Here is a 23,084-nt window from a genome sequence, read left to right as displayed (position 1 = left end):
CACACAAACCTGATTAATGAGAAACCCAAAACAGAACAGCATAAAATCAAAACATAATAAAATACAAATCTACAAAACAATCCATTTTTCTATTTACAGAGATCCACTCTCTTGTTCTCTCTCTCTCTCTCTCTCTCTCTCTATCCCCCTCTCCCTCTCTATCCCTCTCTCTCATGTCGACTGGAATGACATTAAATGCCAGCGCTTGTTTGTGCTCTAATGACAAGTAACAGGGGACCGTGGTCTCCATGGCAACAGCCGAGGCTCAATACATCATACCTCGTTACAGTAGTCAGTAGGGGACGTTTGGTCAAAAAAATTTATATATAAAGGAAGGGAGAGAGAGAGAGAAACAGAGACAGAGACAGAGAGGACACACTGAGAGAGAGAGAGAGAGAAAAAAGAACAAGAGAGTGGAGAGACAGTGGGAGATGGAGGGAAAGAGAGTGAAAGATAGAAAGAGAGAAAGAGAGGGTGGAGGAAGAGGGGTACATACATGCATTTGTTATATTGAGCTGGTAAACCTGGCTTTTAAAAATGTGTCCTCATTAATATCAAACAGCAACAACACACCAAAGTTAAATGCATCTTCAGTGACCTTGGATGGATTGTCCTGCTCCTGTTTGTCAGAGAGAGAAAGAGAGAGTGTGTGTGCATGTGTGTGTGTGTGTGTGTGTGTGAATCAGGGTAGATACAAGGGTGCCTTCACTGTGTCACCTAAAATATCGACATACATGTACTGTTGGAAGAGACTTTTCTGTGGGAAAAGCTACTGGAAAGGCGCAGAACTGGACAGCCTTACAGAATGTGTCCTGCATAGTAACTTGTAATCCACATACCTCACTGCACTCAACCGCCATTTATACAAGCGTTCAAAAACCTTTGACAGGATTACATTACCTTAGTACAACTTCTCTACCTTCCGTTTGTCGTTGTTGGTGTTTTTTTTACCACATGATTCCACATGATAGAGTCCTGTTTCCTTTTACCACTGCTGGTGTGCATGCCAAAAAAGTGGCTCTTTGCATGAGCAGCTCCTAAAACCGGAAAACAATTTCATGTTTAAGAAAAAAAAAAAAAAAGATGAAAACATTGTGCAGTGAGATTGCTGGAGTTCGGCTGTTGTTCTTAAGCTGACAGTAATCTTTAATTAAAACAGAAGAGCACCTACAGACAAGTTACAACCGCCATAAACCTTTTACTGTAACATCTCAAGGCTTTTAAAAAAAAAATCCTTCTCAAAGGAGAACAACCCCCCCCCCCTTCTGCGTAGAATTCTATAATAAACACAATGGCAAAATTTGATCTATTTGGTGTGAAGTCCCGCATGTCAAAAACGGAATTACATTTTATATCACAAGATAAGCAATCCTATGAGACAGCCGTTTCAAAAGGGGAAGGCCAAGTAAATCCAATAGAAATCTGCCTCTCTGCAATATTCTCATTCTTCTGAAATGATTACCTTTGCATTTGACAGCTCTGTTCCCTTTCAGAAGCCGACGTTTTTTATTAGGCCCTTTTTCCAAGATAATTTGAATTTCAGGGGCTTGATCAAGCAGACCTCGTAAAATTACACCCAAAATTCGGAGTGAAATCAGAAGACACTGCTAAGAGAACAATCAAAAAATGAGGGGCATTTTACGATCTGAGAGCACGCTTTTTTTTTGAAAGAAAAAAAAACAACAGAAAAAATGAACTTATTATCATTTTGCTTTTTAACAAATATCTCTTATCTGACTGGGACTCATCACCAAAGCTCAATGCAGAAATGCAGGAAGCATTTGGAGACGCCGGTGACAACGCTGGAATCAAAAAACAAGGCTGACCGGGCTGGTGAGCAGCAGGGTGGCGTTTGCCGTGGTCAGTTCCCTATTCCGCGATCACACCTGATGCCAACCCCCCACCCCCTCCTCCCTCCCCCCGCTCCATCCGGACCGCGATTGCGTCTTCAGCTATCCCTACCTCCCATCATTTTATCCCCAAACATTCTTGTGTAGGGTCACCAAAATCCTAGAGCCGGCTCTTTCCAGTTAGGTAATTAGGTAATATCAGCTAAATACCTGTTTTGCGACTGTGACTTTGACGCTAATTGGCGGGTGCAATGTAAAGCAGGCATTGATTAAGATGCTCACTGCTTTAGCACTTAACTCTGAGTGCAACTCAAATGAATGTGCTAATATTAAAAAATATATATATATTTTAAATAATAAAAAATAAAAATAAAAAACAGGCAAAAGCTGAGCAGCAAGTACATAGTCCTGTACTGTACGGTCGCTTCGTGGGTAGGATGGACCTGACCCGATCAACCCCCGAACCGAACCGAATCGTAAATCCACTGAGACGCTGGAAAGCGGGGCGAACTTAAATACGAGGCGCTGCGCCCGCCAGCCTCAAAGAGCACATCGCTGCAGCCTTACCACCGCCCGTTAAACCTCGTCCTTTAAAGAGCGCTTCCGCAAAGGGTTAAATTATTGACGTTAAATGGCGCGCTGGATTTCATCCAGTGCCGGCTAATTAGACTGTAATTACAGCCGAGCTTTGCGAGCGCTGTCCGCCCTGATTAGAAACGTTTTCGCAGCCGATCTCGGCTGACCTTTTTCCGTTAAAACTTCCCCGCATCAGATTAGCCCGGGCTACGAGGGGCTAAACGCCGAACAAATAGAGCCATCGTGGAGTGAAGATAACTGTGCAAATGTTGGGTCTTTACAGAGCCGCCGCACAGTGTGCGTGACCCGTGGACCCGGGAGCTATTCCCCTCAGTGCCGTAGCCGTGGAAACGGACGAAACGCAAAGCGAGTGCCGAATATGTTTCATTAAAGCTGAGCGAGTTTTGGCGTAGTAAATTGATGATGATTTTCCATCGTGCAATTCCAACAAAATTTCATTTTGAACACTTGATATTTGTGCATTCGGGCACTAATGCGAATCAAAAACCCACCATTCGCAGCAGAACGTGACCGTAAATATGGAAAACTCTTATCATCAGTATCTAAAAATATTAGCCTACCTTGTGTAGAATATTTACTAAGCACAGGTTTATTCTCCTTGTGAAAATATAGTTTTTATAGAACATTAGATTGTCTTTGTAATTCCCTTTTTCCCCTTAGAGGTATTCATATGTAGAAATCCTTGTCACATTAAAATGCAAGAACTGTGATGATATTAACTCATGTAAAAGTTCTTCTGACCAAGGAACCATGGACATGTTTATCCACAATTCCCAAATATCACATCTAAATCATGCTTGATGTAAGGCACCATGCAGATACTGTAGTGACAGAGGCAGAAAGGGAGTCAGAAAAGATCACAGCGAAAGGCAGACAGACAGACAGACAGAGGGTGCAGTGGTGCAGACAGACAGACAGACAGAGGGCGCAGCAGTACAGACAGACAGACAGAGGGCGCAGCAGTACAGACAGACAGACAGACAAACAGTACAGTACTGGTGTTACGCGCAGAGGGAGGTGTGGGGGGGGGGGGGGGCAGCTCCACACCCTTCTCCCCCCCCGGCAGTAGAAGAGCTCAGGGCCGGCGGGTGAGAGCCCCCGGCCCCCTGGGCGGGGCACACCTGGTCTTCATTATCTCCCCATTTCACAGCCGCGCACCCCCCTAACAGGCCGGCCTGGGAACGGGGGGGGGGGGGGGGGGGCGGCCCTTTCATCCCCCCCGTCATTAGAGCACCGGCCCCAGGTCACCCCCCCGGCCTGACAGGCATTCCAGCAGCCAGCCGCGCACAACTGATTTCTGTTAAAGGGGGGGAAAAAAGAGGAGGAAGAGGTGGGGGGTGGATGGGGAGGGGAGGAGGGGTGGATTTAAAGGAGGGGGGGTGGGGAGAAAAAAGTAAACTAAAGAAAGCTGGAGTCAGAGTCGTGTTAATAAGAGCAAGGTCTCAGCGCAATTATTGCATTAGGAATTCTTTGCGGAACCTTGGCCCCCGTCCCAAGAAAAATCCCCATGTGAAATCTGACGCGGCACCTTGGTGGTTCACCAACACGACGCCCTCCTTCCCCATCACCCCCCCCCCTCACCCCCCTCACCCCCTTGGTACTCTCTCTCACCCCCTCCTTTCCCAGGCAGTAAACTGTTCCATGCAGGGCCGTGGTGCGTGATAGGGGCGCAAACGCACGGAAAAGTTCGGGGAAATTATGCCGATTCGGGCTTAACGAGAACAGAATGACCCAGGAGGGGACATGGGAACGGCCATGTGAGGCTCTGCATCTGATTTACACCAGTTACTGTGCGTGTGTGTGTGTGTGTGTGTGTGTGTGTGTGTGTGTGCATGTGTGTGCGCGTGCGGGTGTGTGTGTGCGTGTGTGCATGTGTGTGAGTTTCTGTGTGTATGTGTGTGTATATGCGTGAATGCGTGTATGTGTGTGAGCGTGTGTGTGTGTGCGTGCATGCATGTGTGCGTGAATGCGTGTGTGTGCGTGCGTGCGTGCGTGCGTGCATGTTTGTGTGCGTCCATGCGTGTGCATGTGTGTGTGTGCGTGTGTGCGTGCATGTTTGTGTGTGTGTGCGTGCGTGAGTGTGAGTGTGTGTGTCTGTTTAGTAATCGTTTTGGGCTGGTCCTCTTCGGGAGCGGCTGTGACTGGTCAGCTGTGATTGGTTACAACACCAGCTTCCTAGTGAGCTTTTAAAGGTTTAAATTCATTACCTGTCAGACCGCTCCCAATGCATCATGGTCTGGGAACTCAGTATTCCAGCTGGGAAATTCCAGCTCCTACCGATCAGAAAGAGCTGGGTTCGCCTCTTGTTATTCTCATTATAATTATCAATACTACAAGTATTTCATGTGATGCCAAAATGAGAAGAGAAATTTGGTTCTTTTATCTTGTTTCTGGCTGTATTGTATTATCGTGCTTAATTGAGTCAGGGCTGCTTTTCAAGACTAACTTTGTTTCTTTTGTTTTTTTTTTAAAAAAGTAACAATTTTCTAACTTCTACATTTCAAACTTTTCTTTTTTTTTTTTGTAAATCTCAGGAGGTACAGTATTACTTTGAGGTTGTGGAAATGAACACCACACACTGGTGACATCACTAAAGAACTTTCATGCATGCAAAGTAAAAAATAGGCGCCTTTTTTTCCCCTTCTTCTTCTTCTTCTTCTTCAAGCGATTTACTTGTTGAAAAAAACAGAAGAGGCAAGGAGTTGGAAAGAGGGAAGAGGGAGAAAGAGAGAGAGAGAGAGAGAGAGAGAGAGAGAGAGAGAGAGAGAGAGAGAGAGAGAGAGAGAGAGAGAGAGAGAACAGTGCAAGGACAGAGAATCCCATGGCCACCATCCCCACACATTCTCCTCATTACACGGGAGAGGGGGTGTGGGTGGGGGGTGGGGGGGGTGGGGGGGGCAAGGCGATCGCTCAATTATTGGCCGCCAGTCACAGGCTAATATACCTGCCTGTCAGAGCTCATTCCTGCTCCGTTTTGCTCAAAGTCCTTCTGATGGACTTCATTTCCCATTAAGCAGAGCCAGAAGGTGCCGCGAAAAACCCTGACACCTGATCCCGCTCTGGAGGGGAGGGGGGCGGGGGCGGGGGGGGTCCGCCACCCTGCCAAGACAAACTCCATACCTTCCTTTGGGCTCCCTAACCGAGGGGGGGGGGGAGGGGGGCGGGCGTATCTGTGTGTATCTGATACAGTAGTTAGCTTCTGAGGACTTCTGCAGCAAACACACAAGCGGCCAGTGGAGGTAACTTTAGACTGTGCGTTCTCGTACTTAACCTCCCCCCCCCCCACCTCCAAAAGACGTGTCCTCAACCCCCACCCCCATGATTATAGGATTGCTGCTTGTCATGCACCCACCCACCCCCCTACCCCATCATATCTGATCCTTTATGCATATTTACAGCGGACAGATTTTGGGAGACACCTGCCATTCTAACTATACGCTCTCTGGGTTCCCAAAAATCCTGCTCACCCTCCATACCCTACCATACCCTTTATCAGGACCTGTGGGACAACCAGTCACAACGCCTGGTGGAGCTTGGCACAAGGCAGGAAACCTGTCCCGTCACAGACTTCTCCAAGCGGGGTCAGGGGAGGTTTGAATGAGGCCTAACGCCCATTTAAATCTTCGTTCCCTTTCACTGTTTTCATCGAGTTCCCCCTTGCCCATCGTTTTTTCTCACCTCAGACGCACGAGATTGAATTGGGACTGACCCGTCCTGGCGGCTCAAGCAGAAATCGGGTGTTGATGGTGACAGGGGAGGGGAACTGAGAATGTGGGGTGGGTGGGGGGCTGTTTCCTGGTTTTGAAACTGGTAAGAGGAACAACTCTAACCTGGGCTGAAAAAAATATCACTTTGATTTATCATTGATGTGAACGTCTCCCGTTTAGGGTATTGAGTTGAGAAAGGTGAGATGTGTAGAAGTCAAATATGAAAAGACTCTGGGTTCTGGGTAACAATCTCCAGCGCTGATATAGTACAATTTGTTCTTTTTGAAACAGTGGAAAACAGACTTTTAAAACCCACTTTCCCAAACTTTCTTTGTGTTAATGGTAAATGGACCGCATTTATATAGTGCTTTTATCCAAAGCGCTTTACAATTGATGCCTCTCATTCACTAGAGCAGTTAGGGGTTAGGTGTCTTGCTCAGGGACACTTCGACACGCCCAGGGCGGGGATCGAACCGGCAAGGTTGCTCTTCATTTACTATGAATCAACCAGTTCATTCACTGTGCAGAAAAGTGCTTGGGTGTGTCTATGGTCACTTGTTGAAGCCTGAGGACGGGACAGGGAGCAGCCTGTCCCCCCTAAACCCCGAAAATGAGGCTGCCCCCAGTCGCCCCTGGCACAGTCAGGAACAGAGCAACACCACTCAGCTCCCACAAAAAAAAAGAAAAGAAGAAGAACTCACCTACGGACACTCCTCCCTTGGGTTAGCCCGAGCGCTCTCGCCGCTGCCTCTCAGCGCTAAGCGCTCTGTCCTCATTTCACCACGGAAGATGAAAGCAGAGCCACTCGGGCCTAAAACACACGGGGTGGGGGGGTGGGGGGGCTTGGGGGGGAGGGGGGAACGAGTGCCGCCTTCAGCCGCGGACGGCTCAACGACGGCGAGCATACCGTCGCCACGGCCGCCGCACGGAAGCGTCCTTTAATCTCGGAGGAAAGCCTGCCGGTAAGAGCAGGCTAGCAGCGCGCGAGGAGCCATTAGCCATGGCGGCTAAGTGCGCAGAGATGAAAGGGAGGCGGAGACGAAGTGCGGACGCCCGTGAGGAAGAGTGTGAGGAAGGGGGAGAGACAGGGCCGCTCCCTCTGAAGTAGCCCTGGATGAGTGTGGCCTGACCGTTGTTTTGGGGTGAGAGTGTGGGGGGGGGGGGAGGTGGGGGGTGAAATTAGACAGGGTGCACTCTACTGCCAGTGCGGACACACTCACCTCTGGGTCCAAGAGCATGGGAGGGAGGGAGGGAGGAAAGGATAGGAAGAAAGGAAAAAGAAAGGAAGGAAGGAAGGAGCAGTCTCTTAGCTGAGGGCCAGGGTTATGTTCAGGGGCTCAACCCAATTTCACACCCCCTGTGACGCGAGGGCACAGTTTGGCGCATCAGTCCCACAAGGGGGTGGAGAGCTCCACCCCTGCTTTTCTTTCCTTTAATGCTGTGATGTGATTAGGCAAGAACATTACTGTTAATTAATTCAGGATTCATGAAGTACTGTTGCATTATTGGCTCAGCACAGCCGACAAATACGGCTCTGTATCAACTCATCGAGTCCAACCCCCTTTCAATACCCCCCCTCCCCCCCCTCCCAAAAAAATCATTGTTTTACCAGAGGGGGTCCAGCCAGTGGTGTGCCCTCCTGAGGACCCCTGTCCCCAACACACCAAAACTAGTGTCCAGTAACAGGAAGCTACACAAAGTCAGGTGGAGCGAAGTGAAAGGCCTGAGAACATTTAGCTGGAAGTAAAACTTTGCTTTTGAGACCTCCAGCTGGCTGATGCCTCACACTTCACATTACATTACGCATGACTGTGGACAGAATAAATACAGCGTCTCTAACCATCCCCATGACCAATAATGGGGGAATTTACAGATTTAAAAAAAGAAACTTTTTATTTGAAGTCACAAGGATGTTGCAACCTTCTCTCTGAGGGAATGAAAGCAATTCCATCAAATCCACCGAATTACAGCGGACCACCATAAAGGACACCAGGGATAACTCTCCTATATTATTAGCATCTTTAAAAATGTAGAACATACCCCAGAGTGCTGAGCCCCCCCCCCCCCCCACACACACACACAGGGGCCCAACATTTAGCCCTTTTCCTTCTGACTTAAGCTTTCGCTTCTTCAAAAAGAGCATCTTGTTTCAGGCAAGGAGCGGCCGACTCGTTTCGAATTAAAGTCAAACTCGACGGCGCGCTTCTGTCCAGGCGCTGCGCATTCACGCAAACCCGACGGCTCGAATTACCGTCAGCGCGCGCAGAACAGGACCCGTCACGAAAACAAAAAAGGCCGAAAACATATGCCTGCAAAAACATCCGCGCAGATGGAAGAGTCAAACTGGAGAACCATTCTAAACCCGATACGAGGCCATGGACATGGAGTGTTCAATGGAACACAGACATTCCCAAAATCCTACATGTAACATTCAGCATTCTGCATGCACCAGCGCATGGAACCAGACATGTGCTCTGCATGCACCAGCGCATGGAACCAGACGTGTTCTCTGCATGCACCACCGCATGGAACCAGACGTGTGCTCTGCATGCACCACCGCATGGAACCAGACGTGTGCTCTGCATGCACCAGCGCATGGAACCAGACGTGTGCTCTGCATGCACCAGCGCATGGAACCAGACGTGTGCTCTGCATGCACCAGCGCATGGAACCAGACATGTGTGTTCTCACACACGCAAGTGCATACTGTATGCACAGACCACCCCACACAGGGGCACATGCACACATGAACCCCTGTAAGTGTACAGGAACACACACGCCCACTTGCATGGCCACACGTCATGAATGCACAGACGCACACACACACACTCAGTCACACACACACACACGCGCAAACAAACACACACACACACGAGGAATGGTCAATATAATGAATGCAAATCTTACCCAGAGCCAGTTAAATGTCACTTTATAATTAGTGGACCACTCTAATGGAAGTTGCACTGGATTCCTAATGGAAGTCAGAATGAATTAATCGGCCGCTGTGTTCTTAGCACATCTCACTTGGACTTATCATTTTTTTTTTTTTTTTTTGCTCGCTTAATCAACTTGAATTAGTCATTACCAGCCTGCACTCATTAAGCGCTACCCCCACGTTCGTTACTTAATATGTTTTAATTAATCCTGTCCACAAATCTTAGTGATAAGGCGGCTCAAAGAAAGCCGCTTAAAAAAAAAAATAGGACTCCGCCCCTCAGAACAAAAAGTGACAAATAGGGGGTGTAAACACACGCCGAACTCCGCTGTGTTTGAATTTTTTTTTTTTTTTTTAAGAAACGGGAGTGTGAATTGTTCATTAACCCCAAAATAAGCAGAGGTTTAAAATGTTAATTATTCGCTTGGATTAAACAAGTAGTGCTGTTTCTGTGCAGAGCAAAATCTTTTTACTGCTTTTCGGTGATTGACAAGCACACTGTAAATCCATCCATCACAGTAAGGTCCGCGAAATCCTCACTTTCAAAATGGCCAGGACCGGAGCTAAATCTGTGCGCCGACCGCAGTTAGCACAATCCTTAGGAGCTCTGATAGGAGGGGAAACATAACGTCTGAAGACAGGGTGAAGATCAAACCAGATGTGGAAAGTAGGAAAGCTGGTTTAAAATTTCACAGAACAAAAACACCCACAGATACAAATCCATGGGACTGGAGTCAAAGTTTAACGCAGCGCGACTACCTAAAATACACAGATTTCGACTGAAAGTGCTACACGCATCCGTGATCTCAGTCGATACCCTGTCCGTTTTCGTGCAACGATCTTTTTAAAAAGGAGACTTTTTTGTTTATTAAAATAGAGACATTTTTGTCCTCATGTTACACAAAGGTTTTTAATACTGTGTCTGGAAAGCAACGGGGTGAACAACAGGATAGTGCTCAGTAGTCACCTCACTCACACTCAACAAAAGCAGCACAGGAAAAGCATACATTTTTGCTCATACTTTTTTAATGTATCACAATGAGCAAGAAACATACTTGATGAAATATTTTCAAAGGAGTATATTCAATTACCATCTACAATCAACTTAACTAGGACAACAAGTTTTTTTGTGACAAAAGTTTCTCTTTAAAAGTGAAATTCCATGTGGTTTTTGTACGTTAGTCTCCATTGTAATTTGGTACAGTTTGGAAATCTTCATCATATAATTACAGTAACAAAAAAAAGCTAACAAGACTACAGTATAGAAAAGACATCAAGAACAACATTTTTGGTTTAACTTGCTCTTTTTTGTACATTGCAAGGCTGATTTTTTATACCCTCAGGTGGGCCGACTGGAGCCTCAGAGTCGTTTCTGTGTGGCTCTGAGGAGGAATAATTCAAGGAAACGAAAATTAAAACCAGAAAAAATAATGCATAAAAAAAAAAGAATTAAAAAAAACATTGTGGCACCAGGAGTCACAAAAAGGATTTTGTTTTTTGGGAGGGAGGAGGGGGGGGGGGGGCTCCACACAACAGTTCATCTTAGAAATTGGAGCAAATGGTTTGGTTGTTAGTTTGGTTGTTAATTTTGGTTGCTTTGCTTTAAAAAAAAAAAAATTCAAACTGCTTCTTTGAGAATTACAGCTTAGAAAACACACGCCCTTTCATAAAGAAAAGGGTTTTTCATGGTTCGTTTGGTTGACTCCATGAGAGAGGGAGAGAGAGAGAGAGAGACAGACAGATAGAGAGAGAGAGCTGCTGTCTGATTGGACAGCACAGAGTCAGTCAGAGAAATTAAGCAGGAGAAATGAGTGACAGGTAGCCGTCAACAACACGGACGGTGAAAATGGAGGCAAATACATGTGCCCTGGCCTGCCCTCCTCCGCCCCAGCGCGGAGAACATTAAAGCTGGAGAGTGGCCCTGGACAGAGAGAGAGAGAGAGAGAGGGGGAAAGGGCGGGAAAATAGTGGTACCAGCTACTGGAGTTTGGCTTTTCAAGATTCCCCTCGCCGTTTCATGTCCACCATTGGTTCAGAAGTCCGTCCCCTTCCCAGAACTGCCTGCAGTGAATAATCGACTTGCTATCCTAGCCACCATGTACCTCAGGCTGCCACGACCAGCTGTGTATGGACTGCCCACCACCAAACAAAATGGCCGCTCCTTCACGTCAGTGTGAACTCTCCAAAAAAAAAAAAAAACCCAATGTAACATAAAGCTCCCAGAGTATTTTTTCCTTCCTTAAAGAAACTGATGTTTTAAATATATCTATATCTGTATACATGTTTATTTTCACAGTGGGGGGGAGATGACCTTTGCAATAATACTACAGCAATACCAATCTCCTTTTCTCTCTTTATCAGTCAATGAAAATCAAGTTTGAATTGAAGCTTCTTGCAGAACTATTTCAGCTGTCCTGTGTGTTGTGCCACGATAAAACATGCCCTTATGACAGGCACCACTACTGAAATTCTCCTGTCAATTTGCAGCTGTATAAAGCTTTGGCCACATTCATTAATTCAATTTTTTTTTTTTTTTAATTGCTCAGTGCTTTACTATTATCCTCCACATTATGATCATTGCTTCCTTTGAAATCCCTTTTTTTAAATGATGTTCACGTATTTAGTTTAAATTAAACTTTTCAGTTCAGTTCAGTTCTTTTGGTGTGTAAAAATGAAAAATATTAAATAAAAAAAATCGATGCTGGCTCCCAGAACACGCAAACACACACAACCAAACAGACACACACACACACACAGAAACACACACCCTTATACATAGCCCATGCAAGCTGCAAATGCTGAAAAAGAGCCTAGAACAGAATAACCTTTGGAAACTAGAGTTTTAAAAAATCTGATAAAAATGCAAACAAATAATGGATCATTATCACATTATAAAGAGGCCAGGTCAGAGTAGTATTAAAAAAAGAGGAAACTTCAGCAATTCAGATTTAAAGCTAGCGTTATATGTTAATTTATATGAGGAAAAAATAATACACAGAAACCTAAACAGCATACAAATAGTTATATGAAAAAATAATGTCTATGACATTATTTAAAAACAAAAATGCAAAAAAGCATTAATTCAAGAATAACCTGTACAACATTAGGATTCTTAAAAAAAATCATATGAACAATTTTTTTCCAAGAACAGGAGTTTGGAGGAGCGAGCTTGCAGATCAAATCAACCCAAAATCGACTGAGTGCGCAAGTATTGACACAAAATCACATTTTTTTCCCCCCCGCAAGATGCAACACTTAACACACTTCTGAGGTGTGGAAACGGTTTAATTTAGGCCAAATGCTATACACCGGTGGCCAAAGAGCAATTACACACATTTCAATGTGTCTTGGTGCAAAGAAAAGAAAATAATAATAAAAAATAAAAAATTCATTTTTTTTCTGGGGAGGAGAGGATGTATATCTTTTTGAGTACAACCATTTGGACTGCAATCGGCAGACGTGAACAACCTCTCTTTGGGTGTGAGGGCAGATCCGCGCTCCTAAACTTTCAACAGCAAAAGGGAGATCTTTATCAAACAAAAAAACAAACCAAAAAAAAAAGTGAAAAAAAACCCAAAAAAAACAACAACCATTAGCTCTGTTCGTTTCTTTAAATACTTTGGGATGAACATTTCCCTCAGAAACGGCATCTCCTGATTATGCGGGGAAATGGCTGAACGGCTGGCCTACAGACACCTGTGACACTTCGTACAGGTAGGAAAGCCCACCGCTTCAGACGTCTTTTCCAAACAACCTATAGTTCTGCTACTGACTTGTTGGCAGCTGAGAGGCATGATCACATTGAACAGGTGAGACGGACGTGAGAATCTGAAGTGTGTTTATGTACATATTATTCTGGTGACCGCTATTACTTTGTAATATTCCTTTGGAGTGAGAAACACTCACTCTAAACTCCCCCATACCAGACTTACGTGAACTGGGAGTTGCAATGGCGGCAGTCGGGGACTCTACATTTGCACAACAGCTTACAGTCACCTTTTAAATAACAGAAGGAATACTTATATAAAAAAAAAACTAAAGAATCAGTCCTTGCTTAAACGCAAACAAACAGACAGACAAACAAACAAACAAAAAAAACGGATGTTGTATTTGGAATGCACTGTTCTGTACAATATAGATCATTGGCTTTCATATTGGTCTGCTCGAAAAAAAAAAACAAAAAAAAAAAACCTAAATGTAAGCCAAACTGTCCTTTGGAACGCGTGTTCACAGTCTTCAAAGTTCCGTTTTTGTAACAAGAACAGAAAACAATACAGAGGTGTGATGAATGTTTTATTGTTTGTCATCGTTTTAAAGCTTTGCCAATAAAGCAAAATGAGCATGCAATCTAGGTATTCTTTTTTTTTTTTTCTTCAAAAACTACATTAGCAGCAAAACTGATGTCCTCGAAGACCAGACCTTATACATTTGCTTTAAAAAACGTGTGTGTTTGTGTGTGTGTGTGTCTGAGACACGGAAAAGTCAGACAAAGAGCTTTTTAACCTTTATCGTACAAACAGCAATGGCTCTCTCGCGGTGCTACTCCACAACGCAAAGACTGGGGCCTTTTTTTGGTTTTTGGTATTCTTGTTGTTTTACGTTTAAAGCCATCGGTCTGCTCGCAATGAAGCAAAAAAGGGCAACTCTGACACGAAACTCCTTTATTTTAAAACTTTGTTTTTCCTTTTCTTTAAAAACAACAAATTATCAAGTATAAAGAAGCCTCTTTTGCTCATCTTTATGCACCAATGGTGAAAGTGTTTTGTCTTTGGATACTCTTTTTGTTTTAAAGCGTGAGACTTATTATTATCATCAATATTATTATTATTTTTCATTTTCATCTATGACAACATGGAAAAGTTCTTATGAAAAAATAAACCCGGAAAGGCTGCAGCCACATTATACAAGAAACAAAGTTATCTGCCTTGTAGTGCAAGGGTAGAAATCTACCTCCAACTCTACAAATGCAGGGAGAGAGAGAGAGAGAAAAACCAAGGGAAAGAGGGAGAGAGAGAGAAAAACAGAGAAACAGTCAGACAGTGGTTAAGTGCACAAAGGTAACACAAACATAATTAAAAATTTCTTCGGACATTTCACCCCAGAATTATTATTATTTTTTTTCCTTTTTTTGTCACTATTGTATCGACCAAGAAAATAAAGGGGGGAGGGGGAGGAAAGAAAAGAAAACGATAGAAGAACGAAAGGAACGATCCCCCGCCGAGTCTGAGAATGGCAGCTTGGCGAAGGACAGCCAAACAGTGAAGAAGAAGAAGAAAACAAACATGAAGAGTAGGTCTGTTACTGTTCCTTAATCTAGTCTATCGGAATGACCAAGACAACATCAAATGAACCGCCTTTTAAGTTGGACGATACAAAAGCTAAATATACACAAATATTTTTTTCAGTCTACCATACTGTTTAAATTCATTTCCAATGCAACAATCTACTTAACACCAAAAATGTTCATATCTATCATAAATACAGAAAGTTGTTTTTTTTTCTCTTACTTTAAAAAATCTTTTTTTTTTTCTTCTCCCCACCAACAAGTCTGCAATACTCTCCGTGCCTGGGTGAAGTGAGAGGGGTTGTCCTCCCCTTTTTTAAAAATGATTTATGTTTAAAATCAGCAGATCAGCTACCCTTTTTGAATCCCCCAGAAAGCTACACCTTCATGAGATTTTCTCTCTTAATACTTTCTGTCAGTTAAATCAATAGCCGAGGATTCCTACTTCTGTTAGGAACAAAACAAAACAAAACAAAACAAAAAAACAAAAAAAAAAACAATGAATTTCTGTAACAGAACAAAAGGTTGTGGAGCTGTTGACCTGAGAATAAAATAGACATTACATTATTTTTCTTATTTTAGCAAGCCATTGGTATCTGAATGCTTAGATAGCAAGAAAACTGTAAATGTAAGACTATTCTCCCATACAGTACATACTGGCTTCTGTTACTGTGCTATTAAGCGGGAATAATTAAACGAACAAGGGACAACTTGTTAATTCATTATTTGCGGGGGTCAGGGGCTGTTTGAATGACGTTTGAGGCAGTCCATTGCTGTACAGCATTCTGCTATCAATATCCAAAACTTAACTGCAGTCACTTTATTTTAGCTATATATATTTAAATATATATTTTAGTTCGACGTAATCAACGTAAACCAGCATGTTGATATGGGAAAACAATCCATTAACATTTAATTTTTGGTTACAAGCTTTGGAATTGCAGTTAATCTTTACACATCTTTTCTTCTGAAATTGGTTTGTATATTTTTAAACATTTTTTTTTTTTTTTTTTAAACATCGCTGCTTTTTATTTGTTTTTGTTTTTTTTTTCCTTTTGTCGGTTTGTTTTTTTTTGTCTTTTTTTTACATTTTTTAAACATCGTCCGTCGTCGTTTGAAAGCTCTTTTACAATCGGAGGGAGTCCGTTCCTAAGCTAGCAAGAGTACTACTACAACTACTGCTGTCTTTGAGACAGCTGGGCTGCGGCGGCCCCTCGGCCGGCCCGCCCAGCCTGTCTGCCGACCTCGGACCGCCGCCAGACTCAGACTCGTCGGTAAAGACGTCTGTTGGTATCGAGGTCTGAACCCCTGAGGTGCTCAACGAACTTGAGGTAACCGTTGAAGGTGAGGACGCCGGAGGAAAAGAATGAGGAGAAGTCGAAGGGGAGACTACTACGTTGGGCTTCCCGGCCGAAGGTCTGGAGACGTGGGCCTGGGGCCAGGGTTTGCTGGCGGCTGCGGCGGCGGCTGCGTTGTGAGGGGGGGTGGTGGCCGCGGAGGAAGATGAGCAGGAGGACGAAGAGGCGGAAGGGGACGGCGTGGCGGCGCGCGGGGGAGGGGGGCTGCTGTTATTGTGGGAGGCGGACTGCGAGGTAGATGCGGCGTTGGGATCGGGGAAGCGGGCCGAAGTGTGAGGTAATAAACTAGGAGAAGCGTGCTCTTTGGCATTTCTGGCTGATCGCTTGATTGTTCTGTGTTTGTGCAGGGCCGACTCCAGGTGGTGACTGAGCGCCTTCTCCCCGTCCAGCGTGGCGTCGCAGGCCAGGCAGTCGTACAGGCCGCCCTCGCCCGCGCCCGCGCCACCGCCGCCGCCGCCGGGGACTCGAAGCAGCATCTCCTGCAGGTTCGCCGCGGACTGGCCGAAGAAGCAGACGGACTTCAGGTGGCCGATGGCCGCCTCCTCCTTGCTGAACAGGGCCTGACACTTCCGGCACGCCAGCCGGTGCTGCGCCCTGGGGACGATGTACCGGTCGAGGGGGGGTTCCGCGCCTTTGCCGTCTGCCTCTTGCAGCTCGAAGGGTAGGTTCTTGTGGGAGGAAGATGAGGAAGAAGCGAAGGAGGAAGAGTTCTCACAGGAGGGAGTGCCTTTCTGCTGTTCAGCTTTCACTGGATCTTTGGCAGGTTCTTTGTGGTCTGGGGTGTCTGGGGTCTTGGGCGGGGCTGGAGTTTGACTTGCTTTTGGTTGCTGTAGCTGCTGCTGCTGCTGCTGTTGCTTCTGCTGCTGTTGCTGCTGCTGCTGCTGCTGCTGCTGCTGCTGGAGCTGCCGCTGCTGCTGCTGCAGCGCCCCCTGCAGGCTCTGCTGATATTGCTGGTAGTGCTGGAGCAGCGACCCTGGGGACAGCCCCATCAGAGCCTGCGACAAGGCCGGGTTGTACGGGAAGAGGCTCTCCATGCCGTACATCGGCTGCAGGTAGCCGCCCTGGAGGGCCCCGGGTATCTGCGGGGCGTAGTACGGCGAGAAGCCGGGCATGAAGTAGGGCAGGAACTGGCTGGTCAGGAGGGCCGTGGGGTCCGAGGCCAAGGCGGCCTGCAGGGCCTGGAGCTGGGCGGGGTCCACCACGTACTCCATGCCCGGCGTCGGCATGGAGGTGGCAGGAACGGCCGGGTCGGGCTTCTCCTTCTTGGCGCTGGCGGCGGACGTGGAGGGCGCTGCTGGGGTGCCCCCCGTCGAGGACGGCGTCGGGGGCTTCTCCGTCTTCACCTTAGACTTCTCCCTCTCCCTGGCCCTCTCGGCGTCTCGCTCTTTGGGGGGTTCAGACCGGGCGCCCGGATGCGAGGCCGACGAGGAGGAGTTGGCGGCGGACGTGGGGGCGGAGGAGGTGGGGGTCGAGTGGGCCGTGGAAGCGGTGGCCTGGGCCGGGCCGGGCGAGGCCAGAGAGGAAGAGGAGGGGGGCTTGTTTGGTAACCCAGATGTGGGGAGGCTGGGGGAGGGGACACTCGCACCGGGCATGCTCAGGAGGTTGGGAGGTTTTGGAGACGTTAAAGCTGAAAGATACCAGGCAAAGAATAACACAGAAATTAGACGCTGGAGCATCAAGTAAAGGTCAGTTAATCCAAAATACAAACTGTATTATCTGTTCATATTTTCACAATATGGGGTGACTGCATTTGCATTCTATTTTACAAGTTCATAATATGAGTTACAGCCTGGGCTATCATGGCATGATTTAAAGGAGCGTGGGACAGTTCACCATCCTTTCATTTTTTTTTTTTGCTTCCAGTAGAAAGGGGAGAGAGTAAGACAGAAAATCGACCACAAACCGCCACGGTGGAGGGACTCGCATATGACGCGAGATTGGGCTGCTCTGTGTGTTGCCGCACCATTAATATTTTGTTGAATTGTACACAAGATGCAGAGTGAGCCACTATTTATTTTCCCCACTGTCTCATTCCTTTGACTTCAATGCATGGTTTTTGCATTCTTATGGGCAAAAGAAAAATAAATGCATTACAGGAGACTGTGGTCCCAGTAAACTAAAAAAGACATTTCAGAGAAAAATGTCTTTGCTTTTTTTTTTTTTTTAAGCTTAATCGTGTTTATACGCAATAAATATGTATGTACAGTCACATTCAAACTTCCAAAAGGACAAAGTATTTCATAAAACATGAAATATGTGACAAGAAAGTGCAAGCATTAAAATACCTGCACTTTGCCACGTCTAATATTTTGCACTTAAATTACAGTACAGTAGAATCATGTGCTTCAGAAGTGGTATGCAAATAAAGGTCAAGAAAAATGTCACGCAAAGTCTTATCTGTGAGCCTTTTGACGCAGAGGGTACGGACATGCAGTACCTGAGTTTGATGAAGTGAAGCCCGATAAGGAGGGGTTGCTAACCCCCGGCAGAAGCACCGGGGGGATCCCCTGCAAAGCGTTGTAGCTTGACGAGAGGTTCAGGGCCTGCAGGGCGGGGCTGTCGAACATCCCCTGCTGCTGCATGGCCTGCTGCTGCGCCAGTCCCAGGACCTCGTTGGCCTTCTTGATGCGGTCCATCTCCTGCTGCGCCATCAGCTGGCGGACCGTGGCCGGGTCGAAGTACTCCTTCTCCTTGTCCAGCTGGCTCCCGATGGTGTCCTTCACCTTGTTGATGTGCTGCTGGGAGAAGATGTGGTCTCGCACCGAGAGCCTGGCGGTGTACTTGACGCCGCACAGGGTGCACTCCGTCTTGGGTCCCTCGTAGGACGTCTGGTTGATGCCGAAATGCTTGGCCATGCTGAGCTTGGCCTTCTTCTCCTTGGCGCGGGCGTTCTGGAACCACACCTGGACCACCCTCTTCGGGAGGCCGATGTCGTTGCCGAGGACCTCGCATTCCAGCATGGTGGGAGTCCTGTAGTCGTTGAAACAGGACTTCAGCAGTTTGAGCTGGAGATTGGTCATCTGCGTTCGGAAACGCTTCTGGCCTGGCCGGTCGCTATCAATGCTCCTGGTTCCCGAAGCCCCAGGGCTTGGTGAGCAGGGGTCTGCCAGACTTGAGTTCTCACTGTAGTCCACTATAGTCTCATTTTCAAAGTCCCTGGCATAGTAACTCGTTGCAGGGCTCACCAGCCCAGAAGACATCTGGTCGTCATTCTCGGCAGATGGGGGCGCCCCCCCGGACTTAGACATAAAGTCGCTGCTGTTATGACTGTGCTTCGCGTCCGCACTGTCGTTGTCCGCGTTTGCCTCGTCCCCCGTGGTGGTGTCCGTGATGGCCGTGTTCACCGAGGAGCAGTCATCATTGTCGAGCTTGCTGTGATCGAAGCTCAAGTTGACGGACGACATGGTGGGACTTTCGAAGTCCTCCATTCCTTCTACCTTGATGGACGTTGGGCTCAGCAGACCCCGAGGAGAAAGATCCATGCTTTTGCTCACGGGCGAGAGAGAGGAACACTGTCCATCGTTGTTGGAGGTCGGGGGTTGCGGAGAGCTGGAGATGTCCAGAGGATCCAACTTCAACAGCATCCCTTCCTGATCGGGGGACATGCCGGTGAGGGACAGGTTGTAGCCGGCGCGCTTAGCTTCGTGCCAGTGGCGCGAGCGAATGTGGGCCTCCAGCGCAGTCTTCGCCTTGAACAGGGCGCGACAGAAGGGGCACCGGCGGTGAGCCTGGGCGGGGCCGAGGGCGCGGAACTGCCCTTTCCTTTCCCTGGCTCGGGTGTTCTGAAACCACACCTGCACCACCCTCTTTTTCAGGCCCACCTCGTGGGCGATGTGGTCCAGCATCTTGCGGGTGGGGTTGGAGTCCAGCAGGTACTTCTGGTACAGGATCTCCAGCTGCTCCGGCGTGATGGTCGTCCGGAGCCGCTTGTCCCGCTGGGGCTCCTCCCCGCTGTGCGTGCTGTCATTCTCCCCGGGACTGGTGCCCGCTTTCTCCTCCAGTTTCCTCTTGAGGGAGTTCATGGTGGAGGTGGGGGTGGAGGGCGAGGTGGCGGAGCTGGTGGGCATCTGCGGCATGGCCCCGGAGAGGAGCTGACTGGCCAGCAGGGGATTGCTGGGGTCAAACAACATGAAGGGCATGTCCATGGGGCGGTCCAGAAACTGGGGGTGAATGAACTGGTTCTGCACAGAGAGGAAGTGAAGCTGCTGATGCTCCTGCCAGTGCTCGAAGGAGGGAAATCCCAGCTTGCACTGGTCACACTGGTAAGGGATCAACTGCTGAGCAAGCTGCTGCTGCTGCTGCTGCTGTTGGGAGGGCGTTGTGAGGAGAGGATTAAGCGTCATGTGAGAACTCTGTGAAGGAGCCGGGCTGGCCTGGGATATAGTGGGACCACACTGCTGCTGCTTTTGCTGGGAAGGGAACAGAGAGTGAAGCTTGGGGGTCTTTGGAGTGGACTGGGTCTTCTCCTCGCGCGGAGGCGGCCTGGGCTGCTGCGTCTCCGCTTGCAGCGGGGGCGGCGGCTGCTGCTGCTGCGGCTGCGGACTCTCCTGCTTGACGGACGCCAGGTTCTCCCGCGGCTTCGAGGGCGCCGTCTCGGCCGAGTGCTTGGGCTTCTCGCCGAGCGCGTTCGACGTGTTCGCGGGCGAGGCCTCCTCCCTCTCCGAGGACGAGGCCAACTGGGAGAAGGCCGACGTGGACGGGGGCAGGGGGCACAAGCTGGAGGAGGAGGGCATAGGGGTATGGCAGGAGGAGCCGGACGGGGTGTAGTATTCATTCGAGAAATCCATCGAGTCCTCGTTTTGGCTATCGTACTGCCCTTCCTCGTCCTCGTCCTTGTAGCACAGCTTCTTTTGGTGCTTGATGAGGTCGAAGATGCGCTGGAAGACCAGGCTGCACTTCTTGCACTGGTAATTCAGATTCGTTGTGCGGATATAGCGATCATTGGACAGCTCCCGCCGCTCGCCTTCTTTGCTTCCTTCTCCCTGGTTCTCGTAGTTCTTACGGGCCTTCTGCCGGGCGTTCTGGAACCACACAACGATGACCCGGGTGGGCAGACTCAGCAGGTTTGAAAGCTGCTCAAATTCATCATCTTTAGGGTAGGCATTGGCATCAAAGAAATCTTGCAGCACCCTAAGCTGGTAATCGGTGAACCTTGTTCTCGAGGACCTCTTGCTTCCATAATACTCCTGTCTCAGGGGCTCCGGGGAAGGCGGCTTGGAATCGACTTTGGTTTCTTCCAGGGTGGTGATGGGCGGGTTGTTGAAGTTGTACGGCGAATCCTTGTTGCGCTGGCGCTCCTTGAAAAGGGTGTTGCGGAACCAGTGCTTGATCACCTTCTGGGGCAGGCCGGACTTGTCGGCCATCTCCTTGATCTGGTCCTCGTTTGGGGAGTTGTTGATGTCGAAGTACTGCCGCAGGACCCTCAGCTGGTCGTCGGTGATGCGGGTCCGAGGCCTCTTGTTCTGCTGCTGCTGCAGCATGGCCGGGGTGAGCTGCTGCTGGTAGAGCTGGGCCAGGTCACTGGCCAGACCGGACTCCACAGAGGGCAGCTGGGCGGACATCTGAGAGGGCAAGGACTGCAGGGACATGGACTGCATCATAAGAGGAGAGAAGAGAGGCAAGTCCATTGGCATGGGGATTTGAGCCATGGGAACCGAGGGCTGTGGGGGAGGAACGGCCGGCGGCGTCAGCGACGGTGTGGAGACGGGGATGTTTGGTGTGGGGGTTCGCTGCGGTTGGGGTTGGGGTGGAGGTGGAGGAGGAGGAGGAGGTGGGGGAGGGGAGGTGCTGCAGTCTCAGGGGTCTGGGGCCTTAGGGGGTACTGTTTGTCATACTGCTCCCTGTACTCCTTGGCGAATCTCTCCAAAGAGGGAAACGGGAAGAAGGCCTGGTGTATGTGCTCCTGATGACTCTTCAGGATCAGGATGTTGGAGAAGAGCTTTCCACACGCCTCGCACTCCAGCTTCTCCAGCCCCTCGATGGGATCCACCACCCGGCAGATTCCCGCGGGACCCATGCCAGCCAACTTCTTCTGCACCTTCTGCTTGTTCTCGTTGTACTGGATGACCAGCTCAAACCCAAAGTTCTCCAAAAGGGCTTTGGTGGCATTTCCTCGCGCGTCGGAAGTGATCCTGGGTGGCGGAAAGCCGGGGTCGTGGTTGACGGCCGCTGAGGTCTGTGGCTGATCTTTCTTCTCCTTAGATTTAATGCCGTCCACGCCATCTTTGGGTTGGTGGTCGTCCACCTTCTCACTCATCTCCTTGTCCCTCTGTCCATCCCGATCTTTCTCGCCGTGAGGAGCGGACTTGGGTTTTTTGTCCGCCTGGTGCAGGAGCGAGGCGTTCTGCTGGAGCAGGGCCATCTGGCCCTGGGCCTGGGAGTGCGCCTGCTGCTGGAGGTGGTGGTGCAGCAGCTGCTGCTGCAGGCAGCTCTGCTGGGCCTGCTGCGCAGAGTTCTTCAGGTCCTCCAGCAGGGAGGAGGTGGAGGCGCCCGCCATGCTGAGCGCGGAGCCGCTGAGGCTGATCTCCGGGTTCAGCTGAAACTCCGCCCCGGGGATGTAGAAGGGGAAGAGCAGCTGCTGCTGCTGCAGGGGAAGCAGAGCCTCCGCTGTCATGGGGAAGTGCTGAAGGAGTGCCGGGTTGAAAAGCTGGGACTGGATGAGGGCGGCCTGCTGTTGGAGCTCCTGCTGGAGCTGTGCCTGGGCATGGGCTTGAGCCTGGGCCAGCTGCTGCTGCTGCTGTTGCTGCTGCTGCTGTTGTTGTTGTTGTTGTTGTTGCTGCTGCTGCTGCTGCTGCTGCAGCTGCTGCGCTTGGGACCTCGAGGACAGCATGTCCGCAAACTTCTTTTTCGAGTCGTGGTTTTCGGACGGGGAGGGGTGGCAGGCCACCGTGGAGTTTCCGAGGCCGTCCATGCCGTGGGACTGGCCCGCGTGACCACCTCCCAGAAGGCTCTGCACGGTCTGCACAGAGGACGAAGAGCTGCTGCTCACGGCGGTTGTCGAGTTGGTGGCCGGGCTGGGGCTGGAGGCCGACGTCCCCACAGAGGAACCACCTCCGCCTCCGCCCAAAGCGCCGGTGGAGCCGGTGGTGGAGGACCCCGCCGCTTCGAGTTTAGCCGCGCGGGCTTTGGTCTGGTGGAGGACGGAGCGCATGTGGATCTCCAAGGTGGAGCTCTGGCTGTAGGCCACGTTGCAGGTGCTGCACTTGAAGGGCTTGTTGTCGGGGCTGCTGGTGGGCTCGGGGTGGCCGGTGGCGGACTCCTGCAGGGCCCGCTTCACCTTGTGCAGGTGCGAGACGGAGTTGTAGTGCACCAGGAGGATGTTCTTCTGCGTGAACGACTCCTTGCACACCGTGC

The 23,084-nt window shown here is 49.0% G+C and overlaps 1 protein-coding gene and 1 long non-coding RNA gene across 2 annotated transcripts in view; both read right to left on the bottom strand.

Annotated features, from left to right (window-relative positions):
• Nucleotides 1–10,095: 10,095 nt before the first annotated feature.
• Nucleotides 10,096–13,414, bottom strand: LOC118227914. The gene is made up of 2 exons (XR_004765379.1): nucleotides 11,017–13,414; nucleotides 10,096–10,844 (listed from the first exon to the last, which is right to left on the bottom strand). It is a non-coding gene; the product is annotated as an uncharacterized LOC118227914 (long non-coding RNA).
• Nucleotides 13,415–13,732: 318 nt separating this feature from the next.
• Nucleotides 13,733–23,084, bottom strand: part of LOC118228188 (zinc finger homeobox protein 3-like) — a gene marked incomplete at its 5' end in the record, with an annotated part of 35,436 nt that continues 26,084 nt past the window's right edge. Inside the window, 3 exon segments of the mRNA XM_035419525.1 lie at nucleotides 13,733–17,358; nucleotides 18,169–21,523; nucleotides 21,526–23,083. Of these exon segments, the coding sequence (XP_035275416.1) occupies nucleotides 15,500–17,358; nucleotides 18,169–21,523; nucleotides 21,526–23,083 (6,772 nt within the window).

This window comes from Anguilla anguilla, chromosome 5, assembly GCF_013347855.1.
Source record: "Anguilla anguilla isolate fAngAng1 chromosome 5, fAngAng1.pri, whole genome shotgun sequence".
In the NCBI taxonomy this organism is placed as follows: Eukaryota; Metazoa; Chordata; class Actinopteri; order Anguilliformes; family Anguillidae; genus Anguilla; species Anguilla anguilla.
Note: the sequence above shows the minus strand (reverse complement) of the source record. Positions and strands in the feature narration are given on the sequence as shown.